This window comes from Anthonomus grandis, chromosome 16, assembly GCF_022605725.1.
Source record: "Anthonomus grandis grandis chromosome 16, icAntGran1.3, whole genome shotgun sequence".
NCBI classification, from domain to species: domain Eukaryota; kingdom Metazoa; phylum Arthropoda; class Insecta; order Coleoptera; family Curculionidae; genus Anthonomus; species Anthonomus grandis.
In genome coordinates this window covers 7,832,349-7,853,748 of record NC_065561.1, presented here as the reverse complement: position 1 = coordinate 7,853,748, position 21,400 = coordinate 7,832,349, and the positions used below count along the sequence as shown (strand labels likewise).

General features: G+C 33.4%; 1 protein-coding gene across 3 annotated transcripts in view; it reads left to right on the top strand.

The window, feature by feature from the left end:
- The window catches only part of LOC126745868 (uncharacterized MFS-type transporter C09D4.1-like), a 55,384-nt gene that overhangs the window by 11,522 nt on the left and 22,462 nt on the right, over positions 1-21,400 (top strand). Inside the window, exons 1-3 of one of the 3 annotated variants that reach the window (XM_050453901.1) lie at positions 6,774-6,789; positions 16,223-16,532; positions 16,668-16,892. In XM_050453901.1, coding sequence (XP_050309858.1) covers positions 16,251-16,532; positions 16,668-16,892 — 507 coding nt within the window. In that variant the 5' untranslated portion in view covers positions 6,774-6,789; positions 16,223-16,250. Of the gene's footprint in view, positions 1-6,773; positions 6,790-14,338; positions 14,457-16,222; positions 16,533-16,667; positions 16,893-21,400 lie in introns of those variants that run through there. The other 2 variants (XM_050453900.1, XM_050453899.1) reach the window with 2 other exon arrangements.

Here is a 21,400-nt window from a genome sequence, read left to right as displayed (position 1 = left end):
TTCAGTTGATAAAGGATGCACAAAACGAATACTTTTGTCTAATTTAGCAAAGATTTTTGATCCTTTGGGATTAATTTCTCCCTTAACTTTTCTTGTTAAGTACTTAATTCAGCGGTTATGGTATTTAAATACTACTTAAAGTACTTAAAAGTACTTTAAAGTACTTAATCTTCTATATCGGAATGTAAAATTCCTCGTTGTTTGTTCCCTCTCAGTTATAAGACCATAGAAATTCACGGATTTTGCGATAGCTCCGCAAAGGGCTATTGCGCTGTAATTTATCCATGCTGTTTAACTCCTGATGGCGAAGTAGCCACTCAATTTGTATGTGCGAAGTCGAAAGTTGCACCGCTAAAAACTCTTTAGATTCCACGCTTAGAACTATGCGCAGCCGTGCTTTTGTCTCGTTTGCTGTCACATGTTTACAAAATTTATACCTCATCTTTCGCAATTCATAAGATTTTCGCCTGGAGTGACTCAACAACTGCCCTTTTGTGGATCAAAGCGTATCCACATCATTGGAGTACTTTTGTTAGTAATAGGGTCTCCTTTATCCAAGAAAGGTGACCCGTTTCTTATTGGTATCATGTCTCCTCTGAAAACAATCCTGCGGATTTAGGTTCTAGAGGCCTGTTTCCGGTAGAGTTACAAAATAGTTCGCTTTGGTGGGCAGGTTCGAGTTTTTTACTTAATTCAAACCGCAACTGGATCCCTTTTGTAAATGTTTCTTCAAATGTCAAAATAAAAACCTGCTTATTGGTTCCCGCTTCAGAAGATTTTTTCGAAAGCCTCATTTTGAAGTTTTCATCATTTGATAAATTAACGCGCATTGTTGCTTATATCTTTCGCTACAAAAATAACATTTGTTTCTCACTTAAAAAACTTACAGGTGCTCTTACGTGTTCCCAACTTCATGCCGCCACAATGGTTTTGGTTAAGCATGTTCAGTCACGGGCCTTTGCTTCAGATATAAGGCTAATTCAAAGCAATTGCCTTCGAAGCCGCTTAGACGGTTAGGCGTTTTTATGGATAGTGACAATATCTTGCACAATATCTGTAAAGCCTTTTCTTCACACCGGAGTGGACTACGCCGGCCTTTCAATATATCAGTGTTTAACTTATGAAGAATTAAACACAGTTTTAATTCAAATTGAAGCCTTTTTAAATTCACGTCCTCTTACACCCTTTAGTAACGATCCGAACGACCTGACCGTCTTGACATCGGGGCATTTTTTAGTACTGGAGCCTCTGACTGCTCTCCCCGAGACTGATGTGACCTCGTTACCTGTAAATCGTTTAGATCGCTGGCAGTTGCTCCAAAAATGCATCAAGATTTCTGGCGCCGTTGATCTAGTGAGTATTTGCACACGCTACATCAACGTGCCAAATGGCATAAGCCTATTGTTAACCTCTCTCCTGGAACTCTAGTGCTAATTCGCAGTGACTTAGCACCGCCCCTGCAGTGGCATAAGGGTCGAGTTAAGGAGGTACATCCGGGTTCGGATGGAGTAGTCAGAGTCGCTACTGTTCAAACCAGTAATGGCACCTTAAAGCGACCTGTAGTCAAGCTATGTCCTTTGCCGCTTTCAAGCCACTGAAAAATGCAATGCATTTTGGTGGGCGGTATGTTCAGTTTTTTTTTTTTTAATTTTACAACAGTTTGAATCAAGTAGTTCATTCTTCATTCTATTTCAAATTTTCATTAAACTTTAAACTTTACTCAATTTCGCTTGGCTCACTGTGTAGAAACAATTAGTTAAAGTATTTCTATTCAAATGCATCCAAAAGAATATTTTGAGGCCTTATAAAAAGGTACGCGTCCAACATACTGAGCCAGTTCGTTGAAACCCATTATCAGAAAAAGTAAATTCGCTAAACCGCATCGCTCAAGCATCTAGTACCACTCGATACAATCCCATGTTTATGGGATAAACCGCATTTCGTACTGAGTAAAAGCTGGTCAGCTAACGCGAGTGAAAAACTGTAATCGAGAGAAAACCATTAATTGTCAAAAAAACAATAAATACAGTCCACTTTTCTCAACAGTGAGCTTTCGATACAGTACTTTCTTAACAAAAATAAAAATCAAATAGACATATTTTAAAGTTTCTGGTATGGGACTATCAAATTTTTGTAATAAATAAATTGTTTTATATTTTTAATGGTGTCCTAGATCCTCAAACTGTTTTCCTGAATTTTCAATTTAGTGTCGTTGACAGAACCGCTGTCTGGATTTCTGCTGTGGGTAAGGAATTAATTGCATTGCGTATTTGGTCCTGCATGTCGTTTTGTGTTGTGGGTGGGTTGGCAAAAACCAAATCTTTAATCCTTTTCCACAGATAAAAATCTAGGACTGTCAGATCTGGGGATCGAGCAGGCCAAGCAAATATACTTCCTCTTCCTATCCACAAACGATACTGCCTGGTTAAGTATTGACGAACTTTAAATGCAAAACATGCAACGGGGATTTTCTTCTACCCAATAATGCAGATTATGCAGGTTTACACCACCATCACTGCTGAATGATGCCTCGTCCGTCCATAATATCTTCGAGATAAATCGGGTATCTTCTCTAACCAGCCAATGACAGAAGTTAAGTCTCTTATCAAAGTCTTTTTCGAGAAGCTCCTGGTGCAGAACCACGTGATATGGATGAAGTCTAAATAAAAAACAAATATAAGATATTAGGATGCTTATTAGTATTTTAACAAATAAAAATAGGTACCTGTGCTCTTTCAGAATATTTTCTACCGTACCGTGGGATATTCCCAATTCCCTTGAAATATTTCGGATGCTTATGTGAGGGTTTATTTCAATATATGCCAAAACATTTATTACGTTGGCCTCTATGCGCCCTCGCCTTCGTCTTCAATGAATATTGCCGCGAATACTTATACCGAATACCAGTATTTCTTAGCCTGGCAGCTAAACCGGTAAAGACTCTATGATTATAGTGTCTTCAGTCAGGATATCTTTGGACATATATACGGGCTGCAATGCATGCATTTTACATGAACTCAAAATACACTGCTATCAAAAACTATGTCGTTTGGAATTACGTTTGGCATTTTTAAAATCTTAAATGATTTCATACATTTGACATCGATAATAAACGTTTTATCATGGCCTCGAAAATATTTATCAAATTCATTTGTTTCCAAAGCTTACTACTAATAGGCCAGTAAAACTAAGGTGTTTACATGGGGTAACCCGGAACAAATTTTGGACAAGGTGAAACTTTCAGGATACCTTCATTAGATGGTCGATAGTGTTTCCTTAAAAATCGCACTAAATCGCATGGGTCGTACTCGCCCAATCGGACTTTAAACTAAAAAATCGTATTTTTTTTTATTTCTTTGAAAATATCTTAAAAATTAAAAACTATTTAAAAATTTTATAAGAGAGAAAATTTGTTGCCAATAAGAATAGCTACAAAACCGTATTTTGTTTTTCAAAATCGCCTTAAAAACAAAGAACTTATGGGCCTTTAAATATTAGGCCATTACGGCTCTAAGTACCATTATACATGTGAGGGTAAAAATAGATGTATAATATTATTTGATGGATATTCTAGTGATCTAACCAGGCTAATTTCTTAGCTGTATCGTCAAATAAGGAAAAACTTGTAAATTATTTAAAACTTCTATTTGCTGAAGCTGGTATTTTAGTTAAACAATCAGGATCAGATGCAGATTATATGATTACCGTGACCGCAGCAACACAGGCCGAGCAAAGTCAATCTAATGTTTTTGTTGTTGGACAAGACACAGATTTATTTGTCTTGCTCATTGAACATTGCAGAACACAAAATCTGTATTTTTTTAGACCAGGTGTTGCAGGCAAAATGGACAAAATAACAAATATACATACATTAAAATCGAATTTAGATCCTGCAATAGTTAAAAACATATTATTTGTTCATGCAATGTCGGGTTGCGATACCACATCGGCATTCTTTAAAAAGGACAAAAAAAGTGCTTTAATTGTTTTGTCTAAAAATGAAAAACTTTCCGAAGATTTACTTCAATTTAAAGGGGTATTCAGTGATATTGCCACTTTATTAAAATTAGGAGAAAATTTTATTCTAAAATGGTACGGCAGTAGGTGAAGCCAAAATTTAAACTCATTTAGGTATGTAAAATACAATCAGGTAATTACACGCTAAAAACTGTGAAGTAACTTTGAGCTAGGTTCTTTACCCCTGACAACTGAAGCTGCTCAATTACATCTTAAAAGGGTTTACCTTCAGGTGCAGTCATGGTTGGGAAATAATTTAGATCCAAGAGAGTGGGGTTGGGTTGAAAAGGACGGTTACTTAGACCCACAAAGAAACAGTAAGGACATCGCTTCCGATTTTATTATAAAATTATTATTTTGTGGATGCAAGTCAGTATGCTCCAAAACGTGTACCTGCAAAAAGGTAGGAATTAAATGTTCATCAAGCTGTACAATTTACATTGGACAGTATTGTGACAATGCAACAAATGTGTCTTTTTTGTTGAAAATGATGAATGTATACAATAATTTCTTTTTCTTTTATTAAAATTTGTTTTAATAAAGTAAGTATACTTTTTGTTTCTGACTGTATGACAGGATTACTGTGTTTGGTATCAAATTTAATAATACATAAATACAACTGGCCTAACTCTTTAAAAAGTGTCATTTAGGTACCATGCCACACCGACTTTAGTTTTATAGTATATTTCTGTTTTTTTTTTTAATATTATTTGAGATTATTATTAAACGAGTAAGTAGCAGCACATTTTAGCATAGTATTATTTACCTATTTTTGCGCTTAACGCCTTATCTAAAATATTAAATCATACCTAGTGATTTGTATACAATTTTCCACACTGGTTTTTTATGACAACTACCATATTTTTGTTATAAAAAACATCCAATTAATTTGCGTCAGCGTTAATAAAGTCGAATTTACCAAAAGCAGTTTAATAGAATCCAAGCCCAATCGGCCCAATTTTTATAAGCTCATAACTTTTTTGTTTTTAGGCCGATTTTAAAAAACCAAAAAATTTTGTAGGTATTTTTATTGGCAATAATTTTGTTTTCTAGTAGATTTTTAAAAAAGATAATAGTTTTTTAGATATTTTTGAAAAATGATAAAAAAGCACGTTTTTTTAGTTTAAAGCTCTATTGGGCGAGTGCGGCCCATGCGATTTAGTGCGATTTTTTAGGAAACATTGTCGACAACCTACAGAAGGGATCCTGATAATTTCAGCTTGTCCCAAATTTGTTCCGGATTGGACCTATAGTTTTACTATGGGTCTATAACTGTTACGCAATAATGCCAGCGCGGCGACTGATTTAACTGTTCAAAAAAATTTTAATTTATAATTTCGAAATAAAATAGATATTAAGTTGCGATTTGCCCCAGTTTTTATGTTTTTTATGCTCTTTTAGCCTAAATGTAAAAAATTATATCGTTGTATTTAATATTTGCCAGAAAATCGCTGAAAAAATTCAAATTAAAGCAAACCGCCCTCTAGCGCTCAACAAAACAACTAGAACGGCTAAATAATTATACCAAATAAAAGCCTAATAATTACCCTTTAAAACAAAAGTAAGCTCGTTAAAATTCGTTAGGCCAATCAAAAGTTATCAAGAATTTTAGATATAAATATTCAACCCTTTCCCCACCTATTATTTGACAGATTAGAAAAAAAAGTTTGAAATAAAAAATGTTAAGAATTTATCATACTTTAAAATGGCATCATTCTTCTCTAGGATTCAATATTTTCAATAAAACCAAGTTTTTTCATTTCAGTGTTGTATTAAGCCTAGAACGATGACGCCTAGCGGTGATCGTACGAACTTGTAAATAATTTCCAGCAATTTCTCTTTGCCGCTTTTATCAGAAATATTTTTTCCCTACGCTGTGCGATGATTAGTTACTCAGATATGGCCGGCGACCTCTTTTAGTTGTACACCCGGTACATCGATGGAAATCTCTTATCTTCTAGCACTTGCCATAACTTAGCTAATGGGACACTATCATATACTTAATTAAAGGTCAAAATATACCAAATACCAATATGTCTCCATATTGCGGTGCAAACTAAAATCTAGTAACCATTCCATATATCAATATTGTTAGAAATAAAGTAAAAAGACAACTTATTGCCAGAACTTATAGATATTGAATGAATACCTATTGTGGTGATTGTTTTTAATATTTTATGTGTTTCAGGCCTTTTTAACTACTATTACTTTTAATAATAACTGTGTTGGCGCATAATGTATTTATTAGATGTATATATTTTTTGTATTGCTTTGTTTACAAGATACCTGATGTCTTATAATAAAAAGTTTATTTTTGAACTTGATTTAATATTGAAATTCAAATTATATGAATGTTGCTCAATTCAAATATTATGAATTTGGGACACCCTATACTTCACACATGTTATGTCCTACGGTACAATTTTAGGATGGACAAATATTTTAATTCCTAATTTCGGATCAAAGGCGATCCTTAAAGAGGACAGAACGGTTTCATTTCGGTCCCTAACTTGCTGTTATTTTATTTATCAAATAAGTTACTTTTAATTTAAATATATGATTGAAAAATTGAAAGAATTGACCCGCCTAAAACTTAATACATGCGCGTAAAGCCATGCAGTGATTCGCCAAAAATACGTCGGCGTCGACTGTACCACCACTATTCATGTGATTAAATAAAAAAGTGTATGCCTTATTGTTTCTAGAATGTTTTTATGCAAGTACTATTAATACAGTAGTGTTTTAGTACCAAGGATAGAAAGTACTAAGAAGGTAGGCTTGATATAAGTTTACTTTAGTTTAAATTGAAAAAAGTGCCGAGAATCAGCGAGACAATTACGAGAGTTGCTTAAAAGCGATATCTTTATTTTAGCAATTAAAATCTGCTAATTGAATTTGATCCGATCGATATGTTCAAATTATGATTAATATAAACATCTGGTCAAAATCATTGTTTTGGTAATAAGAACAAAATAATTTTAAAATGATATCGATAACAAAACCCGAAAAATACATTTTAATACCTTTTAAGTTTTCATAGGTTTAAAGTCAATCAATTAATTAATCCATTTATTTACTATTCTCCCAATATAATCCACATATAAATTTAAATGCATCCCTTGTTAAGAAAAAAATACGAATTTCTCTAAACATAATGTTTATGCATGAACACTTTTCGCCATAATTAAAGCCACACAAAAACTGTACATACTATAAATAAATTTAAGGCATCTTAGGTCTGTCAGAGACAATCTTCAGGATTGTAAAAACGTTATCAAAAACCTTAGAAATCAATTTGTAATAGTAAAGAAAAAAGAATAATAAAAATATGTGGAAAATTAAATTATCAACACAAACAATAAAACAAAATTAAAAGAAAATTTTAATTCAATAATAGCAAATAATTTTAATATTTTTTTTGACGTATCAAAAAAATATTAATTTTGATAAAAAGGAAGCTGTAGAAATGGCTAAACCAAAAATAAAATGTTGTTCCTCTTTCTTTTTTGTTTATTGCTTATAATCTTTCTTGGTCTTTTTATTAGGGTTAAGAGATGTGTCCAATAACGGAGACACCAATAAAAAATTTAATTATTGTCCAATATCAGTTGTTCCGGTTCTATCCAAAATAATTGAACTTGAATTCTTAAAAAAGAATAAAAGCTTTTTTCTCCAAAAATGAGCATTTTTCAGCATTTAAAACCAAAGTGGGTTTTAGATAAGCTCTTTTCAAATCTGATGCAATACATAGGTTGATTCTGGATACAATGGGAAGCCTTTGAGAGGGGAGAGATGCTTACAGCGGCTTTCTGTGATCCATCAAAGGCATTCGACTGTGTCTTTCATGACATCCTGCTTCAAAAATTATCCTTATATGATGGAATAAGAGGAAATTCATACTAATTCATAATTAAACTTGTATTAATTAATATTAACATGTTTAAAGCAAGGTTTAAATAGGTATACCTAAGGGTTCAATTTTGATGCAATTATTCCTACTCTAGTCGAATATCTCTATGAATTATATGAATTGTCTCTTCGATTGAATTTGGAACTACAGTTCAATATGCGCATGATACCACATTTTAGGCATCCCATGAGACCTCTCTGTATGCTGACAAAAAGATTACAGGTGGCAAAAAAGAGGTTTAGCGCAAATGAATTGTTATTAAATGTACGAGAAACCTCAATATTCAATTCTCCTTAAGACCTGATAATAACAACATTTCTCAGAATGCTATTAAATTTCTTGATAACTATCTTAATAATGATTTACATTCTAAAACACATACAGAAAATTTATCTTCAAAGCTTGCAAGCGTAACTTTTTAATCAGAAAATTATCGACATGTTTAAGTCAAGAAATTATAAGTACATCAAACATGAGGATGGTTCAGAACCAATTTTTATATGACTATATGGGATGCTATTTTGGGGAGACGCTCTATGTTTACCACTAACCCAAACTCTTTATTTTACGATATTTAACGATGTTATCATTTTTGGGACAAGATTAAAACTAAACTAAAACTACTAACAATTGGCCTTATGTATACTAAAGATGTAACTAATAAAAAGAAAAATCTAATAAAACATGGCTAACTGAGATCCAAACAAAATCAATGACTATTTTGCTTCAGTTAGGTAATTGGCTGAGAGGAGGTTGCTAATTTTCTTAACAAGCAATTTAAGGATGATCTAAATTTTTCATTTCGTTTAGCTAAAGTTAAGGAAATTTTTAAAATGGTTTTTAATCTAAAATCAAATGCACAGGGTCGTGACTCAAAATTAGCGTTAATATAATAACAGTATTCTAAAGTTATCTCCACATATTACGCATATTATAAACTGTTGCCTAGAAACTGGTCATTTCCCTGTTATGTGATTATGTTAACACCTTTGGCTAAAATCAATAATCCAACTAATTTCTGCGACCATAGACCAATTTCAATTATCCCAGGCATTAAGCAAGTTTTGGAAAAATTTATACAGCCGCAAATTTATGACTTTTTTATTTCCAATAATACTACTCGCATAAGCAAACTATATTTAGAAAACAACATAGCATGATGTCTGTCTTACTAAACGTTACCCAGAAGATAACTCTTGCAATGGATAGAGGTGATTCCACGACACTTATAATGCTTGACTTTTCCAAAGCATTTGACACCTTGGATCCTCATTTGCTTTTAGCAAAATTAGCTTATTATGGATTTGATAATGTTTTTCAAATGTTTTTTAGATCCTACTTATCCAACAGAAGGCAAATGGTGGTCTTGGAAGATCCGATTTTTTCAAATACCAGATATATAAAATCTCTGGAGTACCTCAGAGATCTGTTTTGGGACCTGTCTTATTTTTGACGTATGTTTCTGATTTATTTTATTTTAAGTTGTAAAAAACTGCCAGAACCAGAGGTTTGCAGACGACAGGCAAATTTACCATTCTCTTAAGGCTGAATCTGTGTTGGAGGCATCTAATAAAATAAACGACGATATTTCCAGAATTGCCTTCTTTACCTCTCACAATAATTTTAAATTCGAACTAAACCCTTTAAAGTGTTGTATGATGTACTTACGTTCTAAGAACAAAAAAATATTTGCATTAGACGGTTTAAAGCTTTTTGTGGGAGGTACTGAGCTAAGTTTGGTTGAATCTGCAAAAAATCATGAATTCTTTTTGGATGAGTTGCGTTTTAAGTTACATGTTGCTATCGTCATAAAAAAGTCATACTATGCTTTAAACCGTTATGTGCATACAGAAATATAATTAATTTTAAAGGAAAAAACTGTGTGAGTCTTTAATATTACCTCTTATGAGTTACTGCAATATTGTTCATTTTCCATGTTTAGACAAAATGATTGCACACCGTTTGTAAAATGCTACAGATTTATTTATGCCCTGAGAAAGTATGATAGAATCTCTGTAAGGATATGTGAACTTGGCTGGCTGCGCGTAGAAAATCTATTCTCTTTGCAATTGGCTTTTTTATCCATAGACTGCTAGTTGTACCAGCAGTATTTTCTCCTCCGTACTTCCGCGAAAAACTTACCTTTTTTAAATTAATGATGCTAGTCTAAGATTTATAAATAAATAACTTGTCAATTCCTAGATATCGATCAGTCTTCTTTTGTCGTAGTTTTCTGTATAATGCTGTGGCAATTTACAATAACATTATTCCGAATCTTATAAAAGAGATGTCTCTAGTATGTTTCAAGAGAAAGCTAAAGCTGCATTTTTTAACAAAACAGAACAACTAAATTGTCTGTAGAGCCGGCCCTGGCAGAGCGGTGAGTATGCAAGGTGTTACAGAATAAGATGCTGATCCTTAAGGTGTTAATCCTTAGGTGATTTTAGAAAGAAAAGTTTAAATAAAGCTACAACTCCTTAACTTTTGAGTTACATAGCGTTAAAATATTAAAAAAATCGTTTCTTCATCATAACTTTAATAGCATTATGAAGATTATTTTTATTAAGATATGTGTATCAAATTTAGCACACACAGAGTATCAATAGCCATTTTTTGGTGTAAAAATTAAAACATTTTTATGCAGTAAAGAAAAATTTAATTTATTTATCTCATAAACATATGTACATAGATTATTTTACCAATAAATTAAAAAAACAATACGTAAACAAAAATGAAAATAGTTCGAGTCCAGATTGGCATGGTCGTTTGTAAGCGTCCGATTTTAGTGTTAAGTTTGAAATTATAATAACTTATAATATAAAAAGAATACGAATGGCTAAATGGCTAAACTGGCCCAAGCCAAATAAAATATATATAATATAAATTATCCTATAGGTATTTCATTTTTATAATTTTTGATTATCTGCTTTTTTATTGCTACTAGTGTTACCATTTTTAAATTTTAATATGGCTTTCTGTTGTGCTATGTGTTAAGTAGATTAGCCTTTGGCTAGACTTCGCCGATGTACATACATTATTGAAAAGGACAAATGAAGCCATTATTTATGTATTAAACAATGTTTAAGTACTAACGAAACTATACAATTAACTATATATTGGATCTTTATAGGGATAACATATTATAGGGGTGGGCCTTTATAGGGGTGGAAGGGCCCAGAATGGCTTAAGAAAGCTTCCGAGGAGTGGCCTTCGGCAGAAGTTATACATAATGAAGATGAAGTTAATTCTGAACGCAGAAAAGGGTTGATTACTACATGTGTAAATATTGAAGGTCATAAAATTTGGAATTTAGATTATTTTTCGAAACATAGCTAATCCGTGCGTATGATGTCTTGGATATTCAGATTTATTAGTGACTGCAGAAATACTCTTGAAAGAACCCATGGAGAATTGAAGATGCAGGAGCAAGCTACTGCAGAAATGTTTATCCTGAAGATTATACAGCAAGATAGCTTTAGTGGGGTGCAAGACCAACGAATCAGCGGTTTGAGCCCATTTTGTGACGAAAATGGTTTAATTCGTTTGAAGACCAGAGTGTCTAATAGACCGAACACCGAAAGTTATAGATTTCCAGTGGTGTTACCATCAAAGCACATTTTGGTAAGAAACATAATAATGGAGATTCACACAAGGTCATGTCACGTAGGAACCCAAGGTCTTCTGAGTCTACTCCGGGAAAGGTTTTGGATACTGGGAGGTAGAAGGACAGTAAGAGCTGTTATAACGAAATGTCTGGTTTGTAAAAGACATAATTCCAAACCCTTAGTTGTTGAGCCACCACCGTTACCAGTAGACAGAGTTCGGGATGCTGTTGCTTTGGAAATAGTAGAAGTCGACTTTGCCGGCCCACTATATCTGAAAAATGGAGGAAAAGCATGGATATGTCTATTTACTTGTGCTGTTTTCCGCGCCGTCCATCTGGAACTTGCAACTTCGTTGTCAACCGCGAGTTTTCTTCAAGTTCTGCGTCGGTTCGTGGCGCGACGTAGAAGGCCAAAGACAATGTATAGTGATAACGGTACGAACTTTGTTGGTGCGGAAAATGCCTTATCATGACTGGACTGGAGTGTTATTGCACGCGAATCTTGTATTCAACGTATGACCTGGCGTTTTAATCCCCCACAACGGCGTGGTGGGGAGGATTTTGGAGCCGTTTGATCGGAGCACTTAAAAGGCTTTTAAGAAAAGTGCTAGGTCGTACAAGTTTGAACTACGAAGAACTTTTGACTGTATTATGTGATTGCGAAGCGGTTGTCAATGCTAGGCCTTTGACGTATCTTTCTGAAGATCCCAAAGACTTAGTCGCGCTTAGTCCATCTATGTTTTTACGCGATCAAATTGAATGGGGTCTACCTGATTGAGACGCGATAGATACTGCGTCTCCTACGCGGAAAGTGCACATAATTCAAAAGCTACGGGAAGACCTTCGAGCTCGGTTTCGCTTAGAATATCTCGGACAATTAAAGCTTCACTTCAAAAAAGGAGAGAGCCGACCAGTTGTTGTTGGCGAATTGGTTCTTGTGGAGAATGAGGGCGGTAAACGTTTAGACTGGCCAGTTGCACGTGTGGTCGAGGTACTGCCAGGAAAAGATGGGAAAGTCCGATTAGTACGAGTCGGATGTACGGATGTACGAGTCGAGACGGTCAAAGGACAAATGCTGAGACCAGAAGCTGTATCCTCTGGAATGTTGCACCACCCCTGATTCAGAGTCCCAGAATGATCCCGAGCCTAGAGAAGATGACTCACCTGAAGAGAGTGAACTGGTTGTGCGGGAGTTTCTAGAGCAGTCACTCGTTCGGGTCGTGCATCAAAAGTTCCGTTACGTTTTCGTGATTTCAAGATGTAGAATGTACATCTGTATCTGTATCACTGTAATATATTTAATTTTTTTGTGTTTGTTCATTTGTATTGCCTCTTAGCTATTAGTGAGGAACAATTTGATTATCTCAAAAATGTCCCTCAGGTGGGAGAATGTTAGAGATACCGTAGATTTTATTAGTATTTTTAATTAAGGCATATTTTCTATATTTTGGGTCAATAGTTAAAACTCAAAAATATTTATCTAATTACGACTATTTTGCCGCATAATATAATAAATCCAATTAAGGCACCGGGAAAAAAGTTGTTTAGTCTGTATTTCACCGGTATACCCGATACCGTCGAAGCCGCTGCCACAGATGCAAATAGCTCCGCACTCGTGCGGAGCTATAGTGCCGCTGCCTCATAAGCAGAATTTTATTTAATGTTCTAACGATAAGGAAACGAAATAAAGAAATGTTTTGTTCGGTAAAAGGCTTTGAGATTTTATATCGAATAGATTTTTTTTAGTATTTTTTGTAGTCGGTCAAGAGTACACATTAATTTTATAGAACACTTTTTATGTATCTTTTTTCGGTCCGGGTTTTTTTGTTTTTAATTTCGCTAGTTAACTTTTGTAATAATCCCTTGTTTAAATAAAGCATCTTAGTGACTGTTTTACTGGGTGTTTTATTTTTATCGAACCGTCGTAACCACCTAAAGCGGGTAGCTTTCCGTTGGCGCGACAGAGACTAAACCATGCACCAAGAAATACATTATAGCCATTTTATGTTAAAAACCATGATTAGAGTCACTATGTATGTATCTAATAGTATTTGTTTCTTTTCTATGAATATCAAATTCTAACCGATTATTATTTTTAATGACAAGAGTATTTAAAAATGGATGTTGGTGGCTTGTTTCTTATTCGCAGGTGAATTTAATAGATGAAAAACATTTATTGAGTTGTTTATAAAATTATCAATATTGCATTTGCTTTTGTCGACCACGACAAGCACTTCATCAACATATCCTAACCAAACTCGTAGAAAGTATTGGAATGTATTGTGTGCATTTAACTCAAAACGGTTCATGAAGAGCTTTGCTAGAAAGGAAAACAGGCAATTACCCTTGACTGTACCCTGAAGTTATTTATAATACGAATTTTTATATTAAAAAATATTTTGTTACATGCAAAATTTTGTTAATTTAATTATTTCTCCTATATTAACAAAAACCTTACTTTCCAGATGTTCACTCAGATATTCCAAACTTTCTGGAATAGTAATGCTTGAAAAAGAAGAATTTTATGTTCCCTTAAAATTTAATTATTGCATTTTCAAATAAATTATTATCTAACAACTTTCATAACGTAATTTTAATAGCCTCGGGCAAGTATTGCATAGATTCAACTTATTATAATTTCCTCCAGATTGTTTTTGCAGTTTAAAACGGGTCCAAAGTTAAAAGTTCTCAATTTGTCGAAGAAGAGTTATTATCAGCACATTTGTCTTTAAAATGACAACGTCAAATTTAGAATTTGTTATTAATAAATTTACCGTTTTTTAAACTTTATGGTAAATATAGTTGAAGTTTTTGTATAAATAATGTATGTACTGTTCACCAGGAAAACGCAGAAGAGTTTTGCTTGTGGTCCGTTTTTCGATGATCCTTTTTAACTGAACCTGGACGTGATTTTTTAATTATTTGGTATTTCCTTAAATTTTATTTATTTAATATTTTGCTCATCTTTGTTAAGCAGTTCGACATATTTTGTGAATTGATGGGTGCCAAAATATTCGAATTAAACGATATTGTATGGTGGTTTCTTTAACCAACAAAGATGTAGGGAACGAACCTTCAAATTACTGGGCTTCCAGTTCTTCCACATTATGCCAAATGGTTGATTTAGTTTTGAACCTTTTATAAAGAATAAAGCAAGCATAATAATTATTTTTGTTTAGAAATGTGTTAGGTTTGTTTAAAATACATTTTAGAAAATTAAATTATTTCATTATATGAACTTAATATTAATTTTAATGTTAATTTACAACTGTCCATTCCCACTCTGATTTAATAAATAATTTCATATAAAGGTATTTAATCACTTAGATGCTTCAGGCATAAACTTCAATAATATTTGACAAGGAAGGTATTGTTGCCCAATGTTATGCTCAATATTTTGAGGAGTCTACACTGTATGTCTTGTACTTTTAGATATTTCTTTGTATGTAAATTGAATTGTAAATGCAAACGTGTGAGTTATTTTATTGAATTTATACAACTAGATATTAGGTTATTCTAAGACAAAGTTAGCATTTTTCAGCTAATGAATGTAAAATCTGCTAGAAGATACTCTAACTCGTCTTTTACTTGTTTCGTATTCTGTAAATAATAATCGTACCAGTTTCAATCATAAATATGTCCATTCTCATGGTAAATTGACCGTTGAGCATGCGGAATATATTGGTTCGAACTAACACCTATAAACATTGTCGTTCTTCCTTCACAAAGAATTTTTACAGATAACTTAGAGTGTATTTTTATAGTATCAATGCTTACTATAACGTGACTTAGATACTACTTTAACGTTATTTACTATGCTTATAATTTAGTGTGTACTTAAGAAATATGAACTTTATTTCAGGGCAGTAAAAAAAGGTTTAAGATAATTTAAGATATCCTCCACAGGAGTCAACAACTTATGTGCTCACAAGATTAGCGAATGCTTGCCTACTGCTCCAAAATCTCGAGATACTATAGCTGACCACACAAATTGTTATCCCTTTTAATTTCCTGATCTTACCCTGGTAAAAGTAATTAGCAGAGTCAGATCTCGCCAAGTACCTTGCTTACCTTTTCTATTTCTCTTATTTGCGGAATATCCTGGTAATCATCTAGTCATCTTTTAGCCGCTTAACCTACGTCAATCCTTTATCTAGCAACAAGATGGGGTGGCTGTGCATTTTGGCATTGATCAGAAATGAATGAAATGCAAGTTTTTTTGGCCAGAAGTATTCACTAGACTACACTCTTCGCTGTTATAGTTTCTAAGATTAAGCAAAGCACATTCAAAATACAGTACAAGATATTCCATATTAAGACTTGTTATTTTTAGCGGAATTATTTTTATGTAAATATTTACGTTTTGCTTTAATTTGTTATTTTAACTTTTTTATTTCTTTTTTGTATTTTAAAGTTTCATTTTTTTTTCTCATTTCAAGTTTTATTTATATAACCATACTTCAGACAGACCTTTCAAATAAAAAACAATAATAGGCATTGACACTTTAAATACAAAATTATTTTAAATTAACCAATAATTTATTGAAAGTATTGATAAATATATTGTGGTATTTACAAAACGTCGATGGATATTTATCCTACCCAATAGATATTTATCTAAATTTACTTTTATTGAAATCACGTAGTATGTACTATACTTACCTGTTTTACCTATTTTCTACTATTTTTAGGCTCCATCGCAATATATTGTAATAAAATATGAATTCCTCAATCCAAGATCCTGAATCTAAATTCAGCAGCATAAGAACCTTACCGGATATCCAGAAACTGACTGTCTACAAAATAAGATGGCTAATTTTGGCAATATTTGTTCTCTTTTCTGCATCAAACGCTATGCAATGGACGCAGTATACTATAATTAGTAATGTAATAGAAAAGTATTATGACGTGTCTACGGAATGGGTCAACTGGACCTCTATGATTTATATGGTTCTATACATCCCATTTATTTTTCCTGGTAGTTTTTTGTTAAAAAAGTTGGTAAGTAAAAGTTAGGAAGGTATACTTGTGGTACAAACCGAAATACAAGAACCTTCTCATGTTTGGTCACATTGATTATCTAGTTGCTTAAGCTAACTAAGTCCTTTCACAAGATTTATTCGGTAATGTTTTTAGGGTTTAAGAGTGGCAATAATAATAGGAATTCTGGGAACATGTCTAGGCACATGGATAAAAGTAGCTTCTGTAAGTCCAGACAGATGGTTGGTGGGCTTTTTAGGACAAAGCTTAGTTGCATTATCTCAAGTTTTCGTGCTTTCAGTACCTGCACGATTGGCCGCTGTTTGGTTTGGACCGGATCAAGTTTCATCGGCGTGTAGCATTGGCGTTTTTGGCAATCAGGTTAATATATTTTAACGTCACACTTAACACAAATTATAACATTATAACATTAAACTTTTTAATACAAATGCGCCCATTTGTATTTATATCGTTAGTCCATGCTCTTAAAACTATTTTATTTATATTTTGGCATGTACTGTCTTTCTAAATGCAATTAGTTAAGACCTTGGTGTTTACTTAAGATTGTATTGCCTTGCAATCCAATTTGTGGCTACGGGGCCTCGGTAAGGAAAGTCATAAATAAAACATACCTGATTTTATTCCTAAAATACCCAGCGGTCTGTGAAATTTTATATAATAAAAATATACAAACTTTAAAAAACAATAAACGAAACGGAAACCTCCGTAACTGAATATATCAATATTAGTCAGTACTTTAAGACACCAACCAAATACTATGTTGAGGCACGCGGCATCTATGTCCAATCGCTAGTAGAATTTCACCATATTCCTTAGAACTCTTCCAAGTAGCTGCGGTTAAATCTCATAAGCATTTTTTTGCATCCTTTTTGCTCTGCACTAAGCATATTATTGTTTTGCAGATATCTATATAATTGTTTACATATTGCTGCAGCAAAAATTTCGTACATCGTAGGGAAGCAAAACAAAATGGATTGCCGATGGTTTTTTACGAATAATGTCAAAAAGGAAGGCCAGACGCCAAGCAAGGCTAAAAGAAAACGGATAACAGATCCATAATACTCGGGAGGAGCACAGAAAAATAAAAGAAGCCTCTGGTTTATATAAAAAGCGATCTCCACATATGCTTACAGATGACACAGGCAAGTTCACAATAGAGGAAAAGGATAAGAAACGACTATGGGAAGAATACATTACGGATTTATTCGCTGACGACTCTCGTAAAGAAGTAATAGATATCCAATCAAACACAACTTTATCCGGGCAACCGATAGTAAAGAAAGAAATAAGGATAGTTTTAACGGAGGCAAACAGAATACCATTGGAGCTCTTGAAAGTGATTGATGAGGAAAACATTGCCGTATTACATGAAGTCTTAAATCACATATACGATACCGGGCACTTCCCGATAGAAGCCGGTTGAAGTACCGCTTTTCGGACTTAAATCCTAATACAAAAGTGTCAAGACGTTAAGAAGGACATATTTCTATATTTTGTAGATTACAAGAAACCATTTGAGTGCGGTCAACACTCAAAACTCATACAGATTCTTAGACAAGTTGACATAGATGACAGGGATATAAGATTCATCGATAACTTATACTGGTGGCAAAGAAGATATTAAAATTTGTAGAGGAGACAAACAAGGATGCGCCTTGTCTCATTTGCTTTTTAATATTTCATTCAGAGGCGAAATTTACGGTAGCTTTTGAAGATCAGGAAATAAGAGTGAAAGTAAATAGAATGCTAATATCATACGATATGCAGATGACACTGTCACACTTTTCCAATTATTTTGAATCTAAGCTTAAAGGATGAGGATGCAAATAATAATAGTCATTTAGTGAAAACAAAGAAATATATTAACTATGAGGCATTAAGAAATGACTTAGAAATGGAAGACTGGCAATTGATATATGGTACAAGAGACACGGAAGTGGCAACAAGGATGTTTATGGATATTTTAGTTGGGAAAATTGAAAAACATACAGAATTAATTAAAATAAGTAACAGGAAAAACGGAAAAAGTAAATGGATTACGAAAGGTTTACTAAGAAAAATAAATGAAAAAAATAGTTTATATCTAAAATATTTATTAATAGATTTAATAATATTTATTAATAGAATCTGATCAGCTATACAATCTTGCTGGCATATTTGACTTAAAACAATTATATGTTCAAAAGTTACTTTTAAATCTTCATAAAAGGAAAATCACAGTTGAACATGTGAATCATTCATATGCTACTCGAGCTCAAAATCAAAGCGCTGTAGTTCCACGAAATGAAAAAACTATTGGTCAGCGATATTTTAGATTCTATATCTCTAAGATTTATAATTTGGTTCCGGGGCATATAAAAGATAAAATAAATCAAAAAAATTTTAAATTTTATGTGAAAGACTGGATACAGCGGACGGACAGAGAAACGTTTAATAATATATTAAATCATAATATGTAACATACTATGATATATAAATATGCTTTTCTTTTAAACATAATCTTTAGCAAATCCATGTAAAATTGAAAAGAAAGCAAATAAAATCACACAAACCTGGACATGACATACTACCTCGATATAGACCTTAAAAATTACCGAATTGGACATACTCGATCTTGATCTATGTTTTGAACATTATATCGTAGTCATTAAATTTTAGATAAGATTAACTCTGCAAAACTTTTAAATTCATATTCACGTAAAAGTAGTAATCTCGCTACTTCTGTGATCATTGTTTATTCACTATTCTCTTGATCGTTATTATAGACATTTTGTAATATTGTTAATTATTATTTTGAATAAACTATTATTATTATTATTATTATTATTATTATTATTATTATTATTGCTAATGATATTAGAGAACTTCAACAGATGTTCCAACCAAAATAATAGCAGTACTAAATACGGGATAAACATAAATGACAAAAAACTGTTAATCGGCTAGAAAAATCAAGTACATGCACATGCTGCATAAATAATTAGAATATAGAAAAAGCAACATACACGGATGGGAATTGAGAGAAAGATTTTATATATAGAATTAAGTTGGCTCGTACAGCGTTTATGAAATATGAAAATTTTATTAGAAATCAAGTTCGATATGCGAAGGGCTATCTCTGGTCGCTACTTCTATAAGGAGTTGAATCTACGAACTGGACTACGAAGGTCAGTATGATCAATAAAATAGAGGCCTTCGAGATGTAGACTTATCGACGCCTACTGAGAGTACCTTGGACCGACAGGGTAACAAATGAAAAAATATTAAAAAGAGTTCATAAGAACAGAGAATTGTTTACAAGTATAAAGAAAAACAGCTTACCTTGGTCACATCTTCAGACACGACAGATATCAGTTGCTGATTCTGGAGGAAAAGATTAGAAGAAGTAGGAGGAAATAGAAACAGTTGTCATGGGCAAGGAACATTAGACAGTGAGCTGCACTAAGGGTGATAGAAAAGCTTTTTAGCATGGCAAGAGTCAGAAATCAATTCTAGCATGGAGTGTTGGTATTGATTTCTAAGAATACCTGGCTGACGAATTTTTATCTTGACATTTTATATTTCCAGCGTTGCTGGTAATAATTAGAATATTTATCTGTGTGTATCCATGTGCTTATAAGATTTTGAAGAACAGTTCTTATTTTTGAGGATACTTTATGGATTTCTAGTATCTTTAGAAATCAGTTGTGGAGCACTAAGTCGAAGGCCTGTTGAAAATTGGGATGGATTGGGATTTGGATTTAGTATTATTTTTATTATTATACACACACTATCTCAGCCAATTGGCTGGATAAAATTCACCCACCTCGGGATGCAAGTATCAAAGGGGTTGGGCTCTGTCAATAACTCTTACCTGTAAAAATTATCTCACGGTGCAGCAAGTTTTCAGAAGGACCACTTTCTGGAGGTCGATGTAGATGTTTCTACGCAGTCCCAATTTCAAGAGGCTAGCTTCTAGTGATTTCGGTATAACCCCTGTAGATGATAATATTACTAGGACGATTTCGATCCTGTTTGCATGCCACATTTGTCGGATGTCAAAAGCTAGATCTGCATATTTACTTAACTTCTCCTGATACTTACTCAATACGTTGTTGTTATTTGGTATCGCGATGTCTATTAGAAGGACCGAGTTGACTCCCTTAGCCACCACCACTATATCAGGCCTGTTATTCGTCACCTGTCTGTAGGTGATAATTGGCCTGTTGTAGTAGAGTTAAAAGTTACCGTTCCCAAGTACCTTCTGGGGTTGATACTTATAGTATGGAGTGTAAGTATTAATAAGTCCATACTTGTTGGCCAAATTTTGATGGATGATGTTGCAGACCTGGTTATGTCAACAAGCTGCACCCAGATGTTATGTGCTGGATTGTTTCCGATACTTGGTGACATTTCCTGCATTTGCCTGACTCGGTGTTTGGATCCCTAATGATTTTTATAGTTGTTAGTATTGATGACTTGATCTTGAATTGCCATCATTAACCCTTCTATCTCAAGAAAGGGTTCGCCTCGAGAGAGCCACCTGTTTGATGCATCCTTGTCGATATGAAGTTGGTTAAGGTCGTGATAATGTCTACCATGTAACTCTTTTTAAGCCCTTCCATCCTCCATCTTTGTAGTGTCCGACTTTACTTCAGACGTTAATTCACGTTAGTAGAAGTTTTTTAGTGTTCACAGTTAGTAGACGTTACGCGAGATTAAGAGGCGTATAGTTCTTGTCTGCCTTCGCAACGGTATTATGGAGGCTTAAGGTTCGAGCTTTGGTGTAGAAAAACTCGCGTAAATTACTTACTTGTCTGGAATGTAGATTGCTAACATCGACTTGACCTCGTCCTCAATTATTCCTTATTATTCCTTCCTCGTCTTTA